The 20,088-nt window shown below is 44.5% G+C and overlaps 1 protein-coding gene across 1 annotated transcript in view; it reads right to left on the bottom strand.

The window, feature by feature from the left end:
• Positions 1-20,088, bottom strand: part of caps2 (calcyphosine 2) — a 41,688-nt gene that overhangs the window by 16,489 nt on the left and 5,111 nt on the right. The window contains exons 3-11 of the mRNA XM_078221132.1: positions 18,045-18,091; positions 16,022-16,067; positions 13,045-13,170; positions 8,414-8,602; positions 5,599-5,721; positions 5,004-5,071; positions 3,942-4,064; positions 2,633-2,707; positions 603-698 (exon numbers count right to left, since the gene is read on the bottom strand). Coding sequence (XP_078077258.1) covers positions 603-698; positions 2,633-2,707; positions 3,942-4,064; positions 5,004-5,071; positions 5,599-5,721; positions 8,414-8,602; positions 13,045-13,170; positions 16,022-16,067; positions 18,045-18,091 — 893 coding nt within the window. The remainder of the gene's footprint in view (positions 1-602; positions 699-2,632; positions 2,708-3,941; positions 4,065-5,003; positions 5,072-5,598; positions 5,722-8,413; positions 8,603-13,044; positions 13,171-16,021; positions 16,068-18,044; positions 18,092-20,088) is intronic.

Below are 20,088 nucleotides of genomic sequence, written 5' to 3'. Positions count from 1 at the left end.
TACAGAGGTTGTGTAAGGCATTAAACAAATACAGGTTCTTTCTTTTGTTCCAAAGAAGCCTAAATAACAAACATGCCTATCCCATCAGTTTATGGTGATGTATTTGATCAGAAACATTACTTCACAATAGCTTTTAAAAAAAATTTAGTCGCAGATATTTGTTACGGATGAGCAAATGATCATTGCAGGCCAGAGTGAAAAAAAAATCATCTTCCATGATCCATCTCCAACCATACAAATCAGACACATTCTTCGGACATTCAATATAGGAGCAGGGCATAGACCATTCGGCCCATCAAGCCTGCTCCACCATTCAATACGACCATGGCTGATTAGGTGCATTGGCCATGCTAAATTCTCCCTCAGTGTACCCGAACAGGCGCCAGGATGTGGTGACCAGGGGATTTTTACAGTAACTTCATTGCAGTGTTAATGTAAGCCTACTTGTGACACCAATAAATAAACTATAAAACTTTCCTATCTTCTCGCCATAACCCTTGATTCACTGAGAAACCCAATATCTGTCTATTCAACCACAAACGTCTGCGGTAGAGAATCTGTGCTCTAAATATTTATTTCCTGTCTTATACAAGGAGATGTACCTGTTTTTCCCAAACTGACGATATTCATATACCGTTAAAGACTTATCGAAAGCAAAGAAGAAACCAATTAGCTCTCTGCATGCATCCCGTCCATTCCTGGTGAAAGAAAGAAATGCATACAAGTTAGGGAAGCTCCTCAGACATGCAGTGAGCTGATATTGATACAGAGCCTTGTGAGACCAGAGTGTGGATTGGGCTATAGTCTCAATAAAATGGAGCTATAGTTGTAATTGTCCTGGCACTCCTCACTAACGAGACCAGTAGCAAGACCTCAAGCAGTTAACCCCAAATTATCTATAGCTGGATAGAATGGAGCATATACATTTCCCAGAGATGTAAATGACCAAAGTGGCTCCTAATGGTGAGCTACAGACCCTATCAGCTGGAGTGTGCCTGCACAATATATAAATGAAAGTATCAAGCACCGTTATCAAAGTGGCAACTGTCACCATTGATAGAAACATTCAGCAAGTCTAGCAACATCTCTGAAGTGAGGAACAGAGTCATTGGGTGGTCCCCCCTGCAACAGGACTGGACATTCCCACCCAAAGTTAATGGATGCTTTGTTGGTCGGTCAAATTTTTGGCATGGATAATAAACTATCTTGTGGCAGCCTGTGGATCAGGGCTGGAAGGCTCCCGTCTGAGTCCGAGTGCAACTCCAGGGAATTTAGGGAAGAAAACTAGGCTGAGACTCCAATGCCTTACTGAGGTGCGGGCAGCAAATCCCACCCAATGTTCAAATCCAATTTGACTAGAGTTGGCCTAACCCGTTAGGATGTTGACCCTCCATTAGGACCAGTAAATGCCAACAATGTGACAGCTGCAAAATTTGTCTCCGTAACGAAAATGGTTGAAATGAGAGAAAATGCAAGAAATACTCAGCAAGCCTGACAGCATCTGTGGAGAGGGAAACAGAGTTAACATTTCGAGTAATCAAGAACTCAAGTTCTGAAGAAAAGTCACCTTCGACTTAAAATGTTAACTGTTTCCCTCTGACTAAAATCCTTCTCTTGCTCTCTGTCCTAAACGTCTTACATTTGAATCTCATTCTAGACTCCTCAATTACTGGAAACAGTCTGTTTCTATTTACTCTGTCCCGCCCCATCCCATCATGATGAGGAAGGCCATTGGGGCGGCACGGTGGCACAGTGGTTAGCATTGCTGCCTCACAGCTCCAGGGACTCGGCTTCAATTCTGGTCTCGGGGTGTGTGGAGTTTGCACATTCCCCCCGTTTCCTCCAGGTGCTCCAAAGATGTGCAAGTTAGATTAATTGTCCATGTTAAATTGACCCTTGGCGCCTGGGGGACTCACAGTAACAGTTTTAACAACACCAGGTTAAAGTCCAACAGGTTTATTTGGAGCAAATACCATTAGCTTTCGGAGCGCTGCTCCTTCGTCAGATGGAGGGGAAATCTGGAAAGTGGAAAGATGGAGATTTCCACTCCATCTGACGAAGTGCTCCGAAAGCTAATGGTATTTGCTACCAAATAAACCTGTCGGACTTTAACCTGGTGTTGTTAAAACTGTTACTGTGTTTACCCCAGTCCAACGCCGGCATCTCCACATCATGCCTGGGGGACTAGCAGGGTAAATATCTGGGATTACGGGGATAGGGCCTGGATGGAATTGTTGTCAGTGCATGCTCGATGGGCTGAATGGCCTCTTTCTGCACTGTAGGGATTCTATGATTCTCTGGGCAGGGTTTTCCAGCTGTGCTCACCCCAAGATCGGAAAATCCTGCCCTAGGTCAACGGACTTTTGCATGGTCCGTGTCCCGCCCACTACGATTCCCATGGTGGGTGGGACAGGAAAATTCCACCCTATGCTTCTGATCATCCTACTTCATTCATTGATTTACTCCCAACGTGGTTTTCAATCGTTGCTTAATCGCTTCCCACATTCTCTGAAAATACCAGAACAAGCAACAACTTTTAAAAGAAAAGCAATACTGAAATTTTAACAGGCCAAATACACTATCCATCACACAAGGTAATAAAGGTGAAACACTTTACAAGGTTGCAACATACCTTGAAATAATTCGGGCATCGAATCGCAACTTATTTGACAGCAGGTTTTCTGTCAACGTTGAACTTGTCTTTATCCTATCGAAGCAATAAATATCAGACACTTACTAATCCAATAAAGGACTTCAGAAGAAATCTCTTTATTTAGAGAGCGGCTAGAATATAGAACTCGCTACCTCAGGAAACAGTTGAGGGAAATGGCATAGATTCATTTAAGGGGAGCTGGATAAGTGTGTGAGGAAGAAAGGACTCGGACATGGTGATGGAGCTGGACTAAGAAAGGTGGGAGGAGTTCATGCACAGCTGACCACCACATGGAGAAAACCATCATCTTATAAGACAGAAGGTTGTCACAGGGCTGGTCACAGGGCAGGTGGAGCATAAACATAGGCATGGATCAATTTGGCTGTTCCTGTGCTGTGCATTGTAATTTGTAAAACAAACCTATGTAGGATGTTGTTTCTAACACCAGGAGAATGGAGGAGAAGATAAGAAATTGTCTTTTGATTTTTGGGTTTAGTCTGTTGTTGGATGATAAATATCTAATTATTTAAGGCAATACGGTGAATAAGTGTTGGATATTGATTGGTTAATTATACTAAGGCATGTATATTTAAAAAAAGAGTCAGCCAGCACTGTGAGTCTGGAGTTAGAGTGGAAAAGTAAAGCCTGAGACAAACATTAGATAGTTTTCACCAAAGCATCCTAGTCTCGGTGCCTTCTTCACAAGGCCAGGGATTTTCACTGGTATAGTCCAGTGTTACAGTATTTCCAGTTCCAGTATTGGGACAATCCTATGTTCCTATGGGCACTGGGATATATGAGGCAGAGGGGGAAGTTAATTATTGATGCACCATTGCTAACCATGCTCTTGTTTGGTGTCCTAGTGTTTGTTGGGGAATAAGGTCCCAATTTTCATTGAAAATGGCCACAAGGTTTTCTGTTTTCGCATCTCCCCACTTCCTTTAATACGTCCCTTAAAAGTTATCCCTGGCCTGGTTTCTCTTTATATATCCTTACATAGCTCAGAATCAAATTTTGTTTGATGGTGTTCCATTGAAGAGACTTGGGCAACCTTAGGACATTCCAAAGAATTTCACAGCCAATGAGATACCGTTCATTTTGTGTAGTCATTGTTGAACAGTTCATCCAAAGGACAGAACCTCCTGGCAGGACTCCCTCTGACACTAAAGTGTCAGCCTCCGATGTTGTGCTCAAGTCTCTAGAATGGTTCGGAGGTGGGAGTGCTACCACAGAGCCACGCATAGTATTTATGATTGCAGATATCTTAAAATATCTCATAGACACATACTTGGTTTGATGTAGTTTTCTATTTCTAAAGCGCAGAGGTGCAGAGCCGAGACCTGGACGAGTACTTTGCTGCTGACTCCGATCGGTAGTGCTTCCATCTTGTCCAGGGTCACTGATGACGGCCCTGTTTTGGATGGGAATGGTCAGAGGGTACAGTAAGGCTGGTAATTAATCATCAAGAGAGAGGGGGGAAGGGAGAGGTGAAGAAAGTAACGGACAAATGAAAATTAAGAGGTTTAGAGAAGGAAATTCAGAGAACAGGATCAAGATGCCTATAAGTTACGTAGCCAAAATATTCAATTGCTATTGTGAAAGGCCAAGGTATTCAAATAATTGCCTTCAAAATGTTGCAATGGACAACAACCAAATAAACATTACAGAGAATACCACCACCATCTACAACTCACAAACTAGGGCCAGCAAAGACCACATCCCATGAATAAATAAAAATTCACCACCTTGCTATTACGGAAGTTTATTTATTAGTCACAAGTATTATATACATTAACACTGCAATGAAGTTACTGTGAAAATCCCCTAGTCGCCACACTCCGGCGCCTGTTCTGGTAAACTGAAGGAGAATTTAGCATGGCCAATTCACCTAACCAGCCCATTTTTTGGACTGTGGGAGGACAACAGAGCACCGGAGGAAACCCACGCAGACACGGGGAGAACATGTAGGCTCTACACAATCAGTGACCCAAGCCAGGAATCGAACCCAGGTCCCTGGTGCTGTGAGGCAGCAGTGCTAACCACCGTGCCACCCCTGCTTCAATATAATGCAAAATACTAATTTGCATATACAAAAGGTATGCACTTAAACCCATTTAAACACTCAGTGTTTGTGCACACTGTAAAGCTTCTTCACTTCATCTGTCAAAAGTACCAGCACAAGTTTTACTCTATATATATATTATATAAAAGAGGGTTAAATTACGTTGCAGCAGCAAAAGTTGGTGAAGCACAGAACAAAATCCCAGAACAGTTATTGCTTTAAAAACACCCTTTATCTGAAAATCTTTTAGGCCAAATCTTTTTGAAAGTCAGCCTTGTTTTTAGTTACCTAGAAAGCTGATCGACCAACACTTGTTCCACCACTGCCTGCTTTCTCTTCTCCGCAGCAAGATCTTCCTATGTGCAAAGTTAGAATTATTTTACACCCTTTGTAGAAATTTCAACCACACATCTAACCTAACAGTGAGTGTGAACTGCTGCAGGTTACAATCTGAATACCTAAACTACAAATACCTTGCTCCAGATTTACCAGCTTTTGCTATAAATGGAGCACAAAACCAGGCTATTCACAGCAAGAACGAACTTGCATTTATATAGTGCTTTCCCTGGCCTCAGGATTTCCCCAAAGTATTTTATAACCAATGTAGTACTTTTGAAATGCATTATTTCTTTAGTAGAAGTATACTAAAAGTAGGGGAAAAAGTACAAATTTCAGACCCCAATAGACCAAGTGTTTCTCCAGAAAATGCAAAGAAACCTCGGGGAGAGAGAGAAGACACACTGCGATATTCTCAAAGCCACTGAAGGGCCTGAGAACAGGCAATGTTATTGCTCTTCTGGCTGGCGAATGCAATGGGGGCTAAAGAATTAAAAAGAAAATGCAAGTCTGTTCATAAAAAAAAGTAGAATAGCAACCGACTCACAGCTTCCAACCTCCTCATGCTTTGCTCCATGGTGTATGGCTTGCTGGTGTAACATTGCTGTAGAATTGCTTTCTTGTCAAGGGAAGTCAGGCCCTCGGGATTCACATCATCAACAGGAGATTTCTTTTAACAATGTACAAATTCAAAAAAATATACATTATCAACCCATTGGAACAAGAGGCCATTCAAGTCCAATTCAGCCTGTTCTGCCATTTAATTAGATCATGGCTGATCTGCATCTTAACTCCATTGACACCCCTTAGTTCCATGTTTTTTAATACCATTCCTCCGCTTCTTTCAGGTACCTTGTTCTAAGAGGGCGTTGACGACCATGGACTTCCATTTTATCGCTCTATGATTATGCTTGGCAAAGTACTGTCGTGGTTTGCCATTGCCTTCTGCAGTGTGGCTGGCCAGGAAACTCTCTCACTCTTACCGCCTGCCATCAAGCACATTGCAAGGATTTACAGGCTGATAATCAACCATAAAGGGTGTAGAGACGCAGAGGGACCGAACCATAAAGGGTGTAGAGACGCAGAGGGACCTGGGTGTGCAAGTCCACAGATCTTTGAAGGTGACGTCACAGGTGGAGAAGGTGGTGAAGAAGGCATATGGCATGCTTGCCTTTATAGGACGGGGCAGAGAGTATAAAAGTTGGGGTCTGATGTTGCAGATGTATAGAACGTTGGTTCGGCCGCATTTGGAATACTGCGTCCAGTTCTGGTCGCCACACTACCAGAAGGACGTGGAGGCTTTGGAGAGAGTACAGAGGAGGTTTACCAGGATGTTGCCTGGTATGGAGGGGCTTGGTTATGAGGAGAGAATGGGGAAACTGGGGTTGTTCTCCTTGGAAAGACGGAGGATGAGGGGAGACTTAATAGAGGTGTATAAAATTATGAAAGGCATAGATAGGGTGAACGGTGGGAAGCTTTTCCCCGGGTCGGTGGTGACGTTCACGAGGGGTCATAGGTTCAAGGTGAAGGGGGGGAGGTTTAACACAGATATCAGAAGGACATATTTCACACAGAGGGTCGTGGGGGCCTGGAATGTGTTGCCGGGCAAGGTGGTGGAGGCGGACACACTGGGAACGTTTAAGACTTATCTAGACAGCTATATGAACGGAGTGGGAATGGAGGGATACAAAAGAGTGATCTAGTTTGGACCAGGGAGCGGCGCGGGCTAATTGTTCCTGGTTTCTCGTTTCAAGGCTTCATTCTACGATCATCTTGCTGGTGCCAGTACAGAGTGAGACTGCGGATAGTTGGGAACCTGTCTCGGGGGCAGGGGATTCATATGGTGTTCGTGGAAGTGGAAATGACTAGGGTTGGGAAGCATTTTCCGATCGGGGCCATTGTGATCTCCTGGACTCGTTTCGATCGCCTCAGGGGGTCGGAGAGGAATTTCCCAGATTTTTTTTTCCCCATATTGGCCCTGGGGTTTTTCACTCTGGGTTTTCGCCTCTCCCTGGAGATCACATGGTCTGGAATGGGGGGGTGGTGGTAAGTTAATAGGTTGTAATGAACAAAGCATCGTAGCTGTGAGGGACAGCTCGGTGGATAGGATATTGGTATGTAGATAGGCTGGAAAATTGGGCGGGGATCCTGGATTCAGGATTCAATCCTGGACCGGGGAGCGGCGCGGGCTTGGAGGGCCGAAGGGCCTGTTCCTGTGCTGTATTGTTCTTTGTTCTTTGTTCTTATTTGGCCATGTTATGAACCCAATGACCTGGGCCATCAAGTCCTCAAGCAGGACGTGAATGTGGAACTTCTGGCCCAGGGACAAGGACATTACTGCACCACAAGGCCTCCCGTTCAATACCATTACATGACAAAAATCAATCAATCCTGGCTTTGAAACTGTCAATCAATCCCCAGCCTCAACTGCTTCTTACAGAAGTACATTCTAGATTTCCATAACCCTTTGTGTAAAGAAGAGCCTCTAGCATCACCCCGGAACAGCCTAGCTCTAAATTTAAGGCTATGCCCTCTTGTACTGAATTCCCCCACAAGAAGAAATAACTTTGCTGTATCTTGTACATTGATTCCTTTAATCATCTTTAAACTCCTCAATTAGGTCAGGGGAGATGATAGCCGAGTGGTATTATCGCTAGACTATTAATCCAGAAACTCAGCTAATGTTCTGGGGACCCGGGTTCGAATCCCGCCATGGCAGCTGGTGGAATTTGAATTCAATAAAAAAAATCTGGAATTAAGAATCTAATGATGACCATGAAACTATTGTTGATCGTGGGAAAAACCCATCTGGTTCACGAATGTCCTTTAGGGAAGGAAATCTGCCGTCCTTACCTGGTCTTGCGTACATGTGACTCCAGAGCCACGGCAATGTGAATGACTCTCAACTGCCCTCTACTTCAGGAGGAAATTGTGGCCCAGTTGGTAATTTCACTGGCCCAGAGGCCCAGGGTCAAAATCTGGGATCATGGATTCAAATCCCAACATGGCAGCTGGTGGAATTAATAAATCTGGAATTGAAAGTTAGTTTCAGCGATGGTGACCATGGAACTATCATCGATTGTTGTAAAAACCCATCTGGTCACTAATGCACTTTAGGGAGGGAAATCTGCCGTCCTTGCCCGATTTGGCCTACATGGGACTCCAGGTCCAAAGCAATACAGTTGATTCTGAAATAGCCCAGTTCAAGGGTAATTAGGAATGGGCAACAAATGTTGGCCTTGCCAATGATGCCCACATCCCGTGAAGGAATTAAGGAAAAACATACATGAGGACGGATCTTCACAAACCTGCCCTGAATCAAAAGCAAGTTGAATTTTTCTGCTACTTTCTAGACAAGATACCTGCATCTGGAGATTGGCTGATGGAGGCTGCTGACACAAAGAGATTGCTTTGCTCCTCTGTGTTGTTGATTGGCTGTGTTGCTTGTAACTCATCTTCATCTCCTCCTCCAACTGCTGATATTTCAGCTTGTATCTCTCTGAAGGTGCAGGCAGAGTTTCGGGTATGGCCAACTGTTCTACCGGACATGGCTGAAAGTTAAAGTTAAAGTTTATTTATTAGTCACAAGTAAGGCTTATATTAACACTGCAATGAAGTTACTGTGAAATTCCCCTAATCGCCACACTCCAGCACCTGTTCGGGTCAATGCACCTAACCAGCACGTCTTTCAGACTGTGGGAGGAAACCGGAGCACCCGGAGGAAACCCACGCAGACACGGGGAGAAGGTGCAGACTCCGCACAGACAATGACCCAAGCCTAGAATCGAACCGTGAACTGTGAAGCAGCAGTGCTAACTGTGCTACCATGCCGCCCAATTATACACAGTTCAGTTAAAATCGTCCTTTTAGAAAGATGTACATAGAAACTAGAAGCAGGAGTAGGCCATTTGACCCTTCGAGCCTGCTCCGCCATTCATTTTGATCATGGTTGATCATCGAATTCAATATCCTGATTTCCTCCCCTTCCTCCATATCCTTTGATCCATTTAGCCCCTAGACCTATAGCTAATTTCATAGAAGCAATGAAGGTCAGGGGTGAAATCAGAAACCATTCCACATCCCAACCCTCCAACATGAAGGATAGTAGAAACCTGGATCATCAATGTCCTACTTCCACAAAAAGCTGTGGATGCTGGGACAATTGGAGCATAGACTGGGACTTTTTTTCCCTGGAGTGTAGGAGGTTTATGGATGCTCTTATAGAGATCTAAAATAATGAGGGGCATAGATCAGCTAGATAGTCAACATCTTTTCCCAAAGGTAGGGGAGTCTAAAACTAGTCTAAATGAAATTTAATGTAGACAAGTGTGAGGTATTGCACTTTGAAAGGACAAACCAAGGTAGAACATACAAAGTAAATGGTATGACACTGAAGAGTGCAGTGGAACAGAGAGATCTGGGAATATAGATACATAATTCCCTAAAGGTGGTGTCACAGGTAGATAGGGTCGTAAAGAGTGCTTTTGGTACATTGGCCTTTATAAATCAAAGTATTGAGTATAAAAGTTGGAATGTTATGGTGAGGTTGTATAAGACATTGGTGAGGCCGAATTTGGAGTATTGTGTGCAGTTTTGGTCACCTAATTGGACACGAAAATGGCTGGACTTGCAGATAGTGAGGAACATTGTCAGAGGCTACAGAAGGATATAGATAGGCTGGAAATTTGGGCAAAGAAATGGCAGATGAATCCAGATAAATGCGAAGTGATGCATTTTGGTAGAACTAACGTAGGGGGAAGCTATACGATAAATGGCAGAACCATAAAGGGTGTAGATACGCAGAGGGACCTGGGTGTGCAAGTCCACAGATCCTTGAAGGTGACGTCACAGAAGGTGGAGAAGGTGGTGAAGAAAGCATATGGCATGCTTTCCTTTATAGGACGAGGCATAGAGTATAAAAGTTGGGGTCTGATGTTGCAGTTGTATAGAACGTTGGTTCGGCCGCATTTGGAATACTGCGCCCAGTTCTGGTCGCCACACTACCAGAAGGACGTGGAGGCTTTAGAGAGAGTGCAGAGGAGGTTTACCAGGATGTTGCCTGGTATGGAAGGGCTTAGTTATGAGGAGAGATTGGGTAAACTGGGGTTGTTCTCACTGGAAAGACGGAGGATGAGGGGTGACCTAATAGAGGTGTATAAAATTATGAAAGGCATAGATAGGGTGAACGGTGGGAAGCTTCTTCCCAGGTCGGTGGTGACGTTCACGAGGGGTCATAGGTTCAAGGTGAGGGGGGGAGGTTTAACACGGATATCGGAAGGACGTTTTTTACGCAGAGGGTGGTGGGGGCCTGGAATGCGCTGCCGGGCAAGATGGTGGAGGCGGACACACTGGGAACGTTTAAGACTTATCTAGATAGCCACATGAACGGAATGGGAATGGAGGGATACAAAAGAATGGTCTAGTTTGGACCAGGGAGCGGCGCGGGCTTGGAGGGCCGAAGAGCCTGTTCCTGTGCTGTATTGTTCTTTGTTCTAATTACAGGAAGGATATTAATAAGGTTGAAAGAGTGCAGAGAAGGTTTACAAGGATGTTGCCAGGACTTGAGAAACTGAGTTACAGAGAAAAGTTGAATAGGTTAGGACTTTATTCCCTGGAGCGTAGAAGAATGAGGGGAGATTTGATAGAGGTGTATAAAATTATGATGGGTATAGATAGAGTGAATGCAAGCAGGCTTTTTCCAATGAGGCTAGGGGAGAAAAAAACTAGAGGACATGGGTTAAGGTGAAGGGGGAAAAGTTTAAAGGGAATATTAGGGGGGGTTTCTTCACACAGAGAGTGGTGGGAGTGTGGAATGAGCTGCCAGATGAAGTGGTGAATGCGGGCTCACTTTTAACATTTAAGAAAAACTTGGACAGGTACATGGATGAGAGGGGTGTGGAGGGATATGGTCCAGGTGCAGGTCAGTGGGACTAGGCAAAAAATGGCTCGGCACAGCCAAGAAGGGCCAAAAGGCCTGTTTCTGTGCTGTAATGTTCTATGGTTCTGTGGTTCCAGAGGGCATAGGTTTAAGGTGAAAGGGGGGAGATACAGAAGGGTCCAGAGGGGCAATTTTTTCACACAGAGGGGGGTGAGTGTCTGGAACAAGCTGCCTGAGGTGGTAGTAGAGGCGGGTACAATTTTGTCTTTTAAAAAGCATTTAGATAGTTACATGGGTAAGATGGGTATAGAGGGATATGGGCCAAACGTGGGCAATTGGGACTAGCTAGTGGTTAAAAAAAAAGGCGGGATGGACAAGTTGGGCTGAAGGATCTGTTTCCACGCTGACTCATTGAAGACAGAAATCAATAGATTTTTGTTCAATAAGGGATACAACATTATGTACACCCACCCACTCAGGTGGGTGCAAATGATCCTATGGCACCATTTTGCAAAAGAGCAGGGAAGTTATTCCTGGATTCCTGGCCCAATGTTTATTGCTCAATCAACATCACCAAAAAACAGATTATCTGGTCTTTATCACGTTGCTGATTGTAGGAGATTGCTGTATGTAAGATGTTACAATTCAAAAAATACATAATACATAATATATAGGCCATAGAATTATGCTGATTTCAGAACGTGCAAACCTGGGGAAGGAGTGTGAGAATATCTGCTTTATTTTGTTAATTATTCCTTTATAAGATACAAATCTTGCTGGCGATGCCAGCATTTACTGCCCAACCCCAATGCCCACGGCGGCACAGTGGTTAGCACTGCTGCCTCACACCACCAGGGACCCGGGTTCGATTCCCGGTTTGAGTCTCTGTCTGTGTGGAGTTTGCACATTCTCCCCGTGTCTGCGTGGGTTTGCTCCGGGTGCTCCGGTTTCCTCCTACACTCCAAAGATGTGCGGGTTAGGTGGATTGGCTATGATAAATTGCTCTTTCGTGTCAGGGGGATTAGCAGGGGAAATATGTGGGGTTACGGGGATAGGGCCCGGGTAGCATTGTTGTCAGTGTAAGCTCGATGGGCCGAATGGCTTCCTTCTGCACTGTTGGGATTCTATGATTAAAAGTTCTAACCGGTGATTTTGTTGCTTATCAATTATGTTATATAAATGGAGCTTTGGGTTATTTTTGGATTTCAGCTGTGTTGAATCCCACAACCCTCCTCTGTGGAAGTGCATCAAGATGGGATATCACCAACCCCCCCACCACACCCCACCACCCCCACTTTGACCCCAGTGGATATCGTGGGGTCAGATTCAATTGGAAATTGATTGGCAGGTGAGGATGGATGGGCCTTCTGACAGCATTTTGGGGCGGTGTCAGACTACCTACCTTAGTTGGGGTGCGAGGGGACACACATTATTCGTATTTATGGTTACTTCATTCAATTAATTCAGGAGTCATTATTTTATCTGTCAATCAGTTGTTCTATCAGCTGCACTATCATGTCCAATTCTGGGCACCACACATTGGAAAAGATGCCAAGGCCTTGAAGAGGGTGCAGAGGAAATTTACTAGAATGGTGCCAGGAATGAGGGGCTTTAATTACATGGAGGAACTAGGATTGCTCTCCTTGGAGCAGACAATGTTAAGAAGAGGTTTAGGGGAGGTATTCAAAGTTATGAAGGGTTTTGATAGAGGCAAGAAGGCCAATAACCATAGGGTACTGATCTAAGGTGCTCAGCTGTGACGGGCAGGGATGGGTGGGTGACAGTGGAGGTAGATGAAGCGGCTTTTTAAATTAAAAAAGTGGCATATGATGATCTGGAATGCACTGCATGAAACGACGGTGGAATCGGATCCAATGGAAATGCTTAAAAAGGAAACTGGATGTCCCCTTGAGAAAAAAAAACTAGGCAAGGTTATGGGAAGGTGTTTGGGAGAGTGGAACTAACTGCGTAGATGTTTTAAAGAGTTGACACAGGCATGATGTACTGAATGATACTTTGATTCCATTGCAATCAGAATAATTTAAAATAAAAACAAGTACTGTGCCGACCAGTGCACTCTGATGAATGGTCAGCCACTTCTTCCAACAAACAGACCTGAGGGGTGGCCCGACGACGGGAGAATGGAGCTGGGAAGGGTGTACCCCAGCTAACAGTCGAGGTAGAATCGGGAGGCGCTAAGCGAGGATGTTCTTTCGTTAAAGGTGTGTAGCATAAATCATTCTGCAAGAACAAGATTGATACTGACATTACTCATCACCTCAAAGAGGCTCTCCCTTTGTGGTCCAATAACAATTATCATTGCAGGTTGCCTCTATTGCAATTATGTGTTGAATAACTTATACTTTAAAGAGCTCCATTTAAAACCCTTTAAATGCCCCATTGGGAGGTCTTGTGGCACAGTGAGTAGAGTCCCTGCATCTGAGCCAGAGGCTCCAGATTCAAATCCCATCCTTGATGGCCAAGGAAGGTGCCTTCTTAAAATGGCCAAACAGGTAGAGTATCAACTTTTCAATCCTTCCAACAAATGCCAGTGGCAGGTGGTAAGATTATCAAGGTCACCCATGTGAAGGAAATAAATTAGAGGCTCTTCCATCACTATCCAGACTACAACATTCATGTAAAAATGTATGTTGTCACAGTAACTTGAACTCTACAGGGTGGGAGGGCTGGTTGTTTGAGTTGGTTGAACAGTCACTGTGGATCAGATTGATGCCTACAACATGGTTGACACAGCTGATCATCTCTTTCCAGCTGGAATCAGGAGGTTGTGATGCTTTGTGCCTTGGATCTACCTTTGAGCACAGAACTGAAGAGGAAACACAAAAAACATTCCAAGGTGTTCCACAGGAGTGTCCTTACATGAGTTTCTTTCTTTTATGGGATGTGGGCAGCATTAAGGCCCATCTCTAATTGCCATTCTAGGCCATTTCAGAAGGCAGTTAGATGTCAACCACATAGTTGTGGATCTGGAGACACACATGAGCCCGACCAGGTATGGACAGCAGATTTTCTTCCCTAGTGAACCAGATTTGATTTGATTTATTATTGTCACATGTATTTACAGTGAAAAGTATTGTTTCTTGCGCCCTATACAGACAAAACATACTATGCATAGAGAAGGAAACGAGAGAGTGAAGAATGTAGTGTTACAGTCATAGCTAGGGTGTAGAGAAAGATCAACTTAATGCAAAGTAAGTCCATTCAAAAGTCTGACAGCAACAGGGAAGAAACTGTTCTTGAGTCGGTTGGTACGTGACCTCAGACTTTTGTATCTTTTTCCCGAAGGAAGAAGGTGGAAGAGAGAATGTCCGGGGTGCGTGGAGTCCTTAATTATGCTGGCTGCTTTGCCGAGACAGCGGGAAGTGCAGACAGAGTCAATGTATGGGAGGCTGGTTTGCGTGATGAATTGGGCTACATTCACGAACTTTTGTAGTTTCTTGCGGTCTTGGGCAAAGCAGGAGCCATACCAAGCTGTGATACAACCAGAAAGAATGCTTTCTATGGTGCATCTGTAAAAGTTGGTGAGAGTCATAGCTGACATGCCAAATTTCCTTAGTCTTCTGAGAAAGTAGAGGCGTTGGTGGGCTTTTTTAACTATAGTGTCGGCATGGGGGGACCAGGACAGGTTGTTGGTGATCTGTTCACCTAAAAACGTGAAGCTCTCGACCCTTTCTACTTCGTCCCCATTGATGTAGACAGGGGCGTGTTCTCCTTTACGCTTCCTGAAGTTGACGACAATCTCCTTCGTTTTGTTGACATTCAGAGATTATTGTTGCCATACCAGTTCACCAGATTCTCTATCTCATTCCTGTACTCCGTCTCGTCATTGTTTGAGATCTGACCCACTACGGTGGTGTCGTCAGCAAACTTGAAAATCAAATTGGAGGGGAATTTGGCCGTACAGTCATAGGTGTACAAGGACATAGTAGGGGGCTGAGAACACAGCCTTGTGGGGCACCGGTGTTGAGAATTATCGTGGAGGAGGTGTTGTTGCCTATCCTTACTGATTGTGGTCTGTGAGTTAGGAAGTTCAGGATCCAGTCGCAGAGGGAGGTGCTGAGGCCCAGGCCACGGAGTTTGGAGATGAGTTTCATGGGAATAATAGTGTTGAAGGCTGAGCTGTAGTCAATAAATAATGGGTTTTTACAACAATCAACAATGGTTTCATAGTCATCATTTGACTTTTAAACCCAGATTTTTATTGGATTCAAATTCCACCATCTGCTATGGTTGGATTCGAACCAGTATCCCCAGGACATTATGCTAGGACTCTGGATTACTAGTCCAGGGACAATATCGCTACACCACTATCAACACGTAAATGCCACCAAGTAATGTTGAAGGACAGTTCAGGTGCATCTTTCAAGTAATTGATTTTCTTTGAGAAAGGATATCATTAAAAGGTCGTGGGGAAAGAGTGAGATTAGATGAGATGATACCATTGGAGCAAGATTTTCTTTGAGAAAGGATATCATTAAAAGGCCGTGGGGAAAGAGTGAGATTAGATTAGATGATACCATTGGAGCAAGAGCACCAGTGTATATTTTGTGGGTTGAGCAGTGTGTTTTTACGTTGCAGCAATCTAAGAGTGTGTGTCAACTGTACAAACCACAATAAAAACTGAAAATGCTAGAAAAACTCGGCAGATCTGGCAGCATCAGTAGAAAGGAATGTTTCGAGTCTGTAAAATTTCCAGCATCTGCAGTATTTTGCTTTTATTTTAGTGCCCAAACCACAATGTTCAGGTTAGAAGAAATGCACGCAAGTTGTAGCAACAAAATAAAACAAAGAGGTTAAGAACGCAGAATTCCTACAGAAACAATGTATTTTCATTCTCTAGTATTAAAGCTTCTCTTCTTTATCGTCAGAATAGGAAAGCGAATACTTCATAAAGCCAGCATTCTTCAAACATATGAACGAAATCTGAATCATTCTCTGGGACTGCAGCTGTAATTTCAATCCATATTAGGAAAATATTTAAAACAAAAACACTCTCAGTTCTGGACTAAGCTGTTGCAAAATCACAATGGCATTTTAAAAATTCTTTTTCAGAGAACGAATCATTGCTTACCTCACTATCTGAATCGGCAAGTCTCCTCAAGTCTAATGCAGGAACACTGAAACGAAGAAAGTTTTGCTGTAATTGCAGGGAGAGAGTGTTACAGTACAAATCAGAAGCCCTGTAACCACCTTAAAAAATCATTCACTCCCTCCACCACCGGCGTACCAGTATGCAATATACGTAAGATGCACGGCAGCAACTCGTCAAGGCTTCTTCAATAGCACCACCCAAACCCTGTCCTCCGCTACCTCGATGTATAAGTGCACAGGAATATCACCACCTCCAAGTCTCACACAATTCGAACGTGGACAAATATCTTCACCGTCGCTGGGTCAGAATCCTGGAACTCCCCGTCCCTACAACATTGTGGGATGACCTTCACCACAACCTGCAGTGAATCAAGATGACCCGGATGTCAAAGCCAAATAGTTATGGGCCATAAATGTCAGCTTTGTCATTGACCTGTGAATTAATTTTTAAAAATATATAAGTGAGTGACAACCGTGGTCTTTTACATGAATAGGAACCCTGCCTTGATACATCAGAATGTATTTAGCACGTTGGCAGCCAGATCTTCACACCTCACAAGTTGCAGAAATAAAATTTTACCTGAAAGTGTTTCAGCCCCTTTCCAGCTTACACCTCCAAAGAGCAGTGCTAAAGATAGGTCCCAATGCTTCATTATATTTTGACTCAACACTAACTCTGCTCCACTAACTTTGCTTAAGATACAATGACCACAATTTAATCTTGCTTCAAGGGACCACCGTCACCCTGAAAGACAAAAAGCTACTACCTCCAGTGGCTGCATTGCTTCCACTCCTGGCCACCCTCTCTGCCCCTCCCCGTGTCATTATATCCAGGTGGCATCTCTGACCTGCTTCCCTCCTGTGTGTGCTATGTTCTTGGCACCTCACCAGGCCCTTGCTTCCAAGTGTTTCCAGTCTGACACCCAGGATTCTCCCGAATCCCACCTCAGTGCTCACACTCCACCCTGTCAAAGATTCAAAGGTCCCCAGAAACCTATTTCTCCCACTGGTTAATCTCCCATCCCCATAATGCTCCAGTGCACCCGTTCCAATGCTGGCAGATCGATCCCTGGGTATGCCCACACACCAGTGTTTCTAACCCCCTTTCTGAACATTTCCCCAGATTCGGGTGTTTTATTTGCATGCCCCAAACATTCAGAATTTCCAGTCAATAGACCCTTATCCTCCACAGTGCTGCCGAGAATTTCACCAAGAAATACCAGCATAGAATGCAAGAATGTATAGAACAGCCATAGAGAAGAGACCAATTGAAGAAGAAAGAGTTAGAATACTTAATGTGGATAAAATAAAAATAGAACAAATATCCTGAGTTCCAAAAGATAAGGAGAACCTCAAGAATGATTCAGAGCAAATGCAATCAGTCTCTAAAGCCTGGGTGAGCCCAATAGGAATTGGGCTATTGCCTTTAATGGGCAAATAAAACTGCCTTCTGGCTCTGAAATTAACTGTGACAATGGTTGATGAGAAGAAAGCACCGGTTTTCAAGAAGGGCACCAAGAAAGTGCAAGAAAATGTTGCCAGCAAAGGGCGACAAGAGGAAAAGTTCCAGAAAGAAGAGTTACTCCATCTACATCCACACCCCGACACCGGCATCTCCTCCAAGCCCATGGGCATCATGAACTCGTTTGTGAACGATATTTTCGAGCGCATCGCGGGTGAAGCTTCCCACCTGGCCCATTACAGCAAGCGCAGCACCATCAGCTCCTGGGAGATCCAGGCTGCCGTGCGCCTGCTGCTGCCCGGGGAACTGGCCAAGCACGCCGTGTCGGAAAGGACAAAGGCGGTGACCAAGTACACCAGCACCAAGTAAAACTCCACTTATCAACTGATTAGAGGAAGATTGCTTGAGGACGTGATCGTGGAGAAAAACCACACGTAGCAGTTTTACCATCCCGCCTAAAGGCAAGTGAAGATGGAAAGGCTTGTGCATGAAAGCAAAGTTAAAATCAAAGTATATTAATAAATTAAGTTTGATAACTTACTCATCAGGGCGAGGACCATATGCATCACTGGAACGTATCCTCCAACCCTGTTTACAAAAGGTAATTTATAAAACAAGCATTATTAAATGATAGTGGCTACAATGCCATTATCAGTCAACTTAAATTAAGCTGTAGTGATTGTATAAAGTAATAGCTAGTAACAAGTCAATATTCCAATATCCATCCTATTAAATCCTCTCAGGATTTGATTGATTATTGTCACATGTATTAGCATACAGAGAAAAGTATTGTTTCTTGCACGCTATACAAAGCATATCGTTGATAGAGAAGGAAATGGGAGAGTGCAGAATGTAGTGTTACAGTCATAGCTAGGGTGTAGAGGAAGATCAAAATGCAAGGTAGGTCCATTCAAAAGTCTGATGGCAGCAGGGAAGAAGCTGTTCTTGAGCCAGTTGATACGTGACCTCAGATTTTGTATCTTTTTCCAGATGGAAGAAGGTAGAAGAGAGAATGTCCGGGATGCGGGGGGTCCTTGATTATACTGGCTGCTTTGCCAAGGCAGTAGGAAGTGTAGGCAGAGTCAATGGATGGGAGGCTGGTTTGCATGATGGATTGGGCAACATTCACGACCTTTTGTAGTTTCTTGCGGTCTTGGGCAGAGCAGGAGCCATACCAAGCTGTAATATAACCAGAAAGAATGCTTTCTATGGTGCATCTATAAAGGTTGGTGAGTGTCATAGCTGACATGCCAAATTTCCTTAGTCTTCTGAGAAAGCAGAGGCATTGGTGGACCTTCTTAACTATAGTGTCGGCATGGGGGGACCAGGACAGGTTGTTGGTGATCTGGACATCTAAAAACCTGAAATTCTCGACCCTTTCTACTTCGTTCCCATTGACATAGACAGGGACATGTTCTCTACCCTTCCTGAAGTCAATGACAATCTCCTTCGTTTTGTTGACATTGAGGGAGAGATTATTGTTGCCGCACCAGTTCACCAGATTCTCTACCTCATTCCTGTTCTCTGTCTCGTCATTGTTTGAGATTTGACCCACTACATTAGTGTCGTCAGCAAACTTGAAAATCGAGTTGGAGGGAATTTGGCCACACAGTCACAGGTGTACAAGGACATAGTAGAGGGATGATAAACACAGCCTTGTGGAGCACCGGTGCTGAGGATGATCGTGGAGGAGGTGTTTGTTGTTGCCTATCCTTACTGATTGTGGTCTGTGGGTTAAGAAGTTCAGGATTCAGTTACAGAGGGAGGCGCCGAGGCCCAGGCCACAGGGTTTGGAGATGAATTTTGTCGGAATAATGGTGTTGAAGGCTGAGCTGTAGTCAATAAATAAGAGTCTGACATAGGTGTCCTTGTTATCTAGGTGTTCCAGGGTTGCGTGCGGGGCCAGGGAGATGGCATCTACTGTGGACCTGTTGTGGCAGTAGGCAAACTGTAGTGGATCCAGGCAGTCAGGGAGACTGGAATTGATTCGTGCCATGACTAGTCTTTTGAAGCACTTCACAATGGTGAATGTCAGAGCACCGGGGGACAATAGTCATTAAGACACGCTGCTTGGCTTTTCTTTGGTACTGGGATGATGGTCGTCTTCTTGAAGGGGATAGGGACCTCAGATTGTTGTAAGAAGAGATTGAAGATGTCTGTGAATACCTCCGCCAGCTGATCCACGCAGGATCTGAGTGCTCGGCCAGGGACCCCATCCGGGCCAATCACTTTCCATGGGTTAACCTTTGAGAAAGCTACTCTGGCATCTACAATGGTGACCCCAGATACAGGTTCATCCAAGGCTTCCAGGGTGGAGGGCATGCTCTTGCTGACCTCTTGCTCAAATCAGGCATAGAATGCATTGAGCTCATCAGGGAGTGGTGCACTGGAGCCTTCATCTTGTAGCTTGCTATGTCTTGCAGATCTTGCCATAGTCGACAGGGGTCGGTGTTGCTAGCCTGGTACTCTAGTTTGGTCCAGTACTGTCTCTTGGCATCTTTGATAGATCTGCTTAGATCGTATCTGGCTTTCTTGTATAGGTCAGGGTCGCCTGACCTAGACTGCAGCAAGCAGTGGATATCCCT

The sequence above is a fragment of the Mustelus asterias genome, chromosome 9 (genome assembly GCF_964213995.1).
Source record: "Mustelus asterias chromosome 9, sMusAst1.hap1.1, whole genome shotgun sequence".
In the NCBI taxonomy this organism is placed as follows: Eukaryota; Metazoa; Chordata; class Chondrichthyes; order Carcharhiniformes; family Triakidae; genus Mustelus; species Mustelus asterias.
This window is presented reverse-complemented; position numbering and strand designations above follow the sequence as displayed.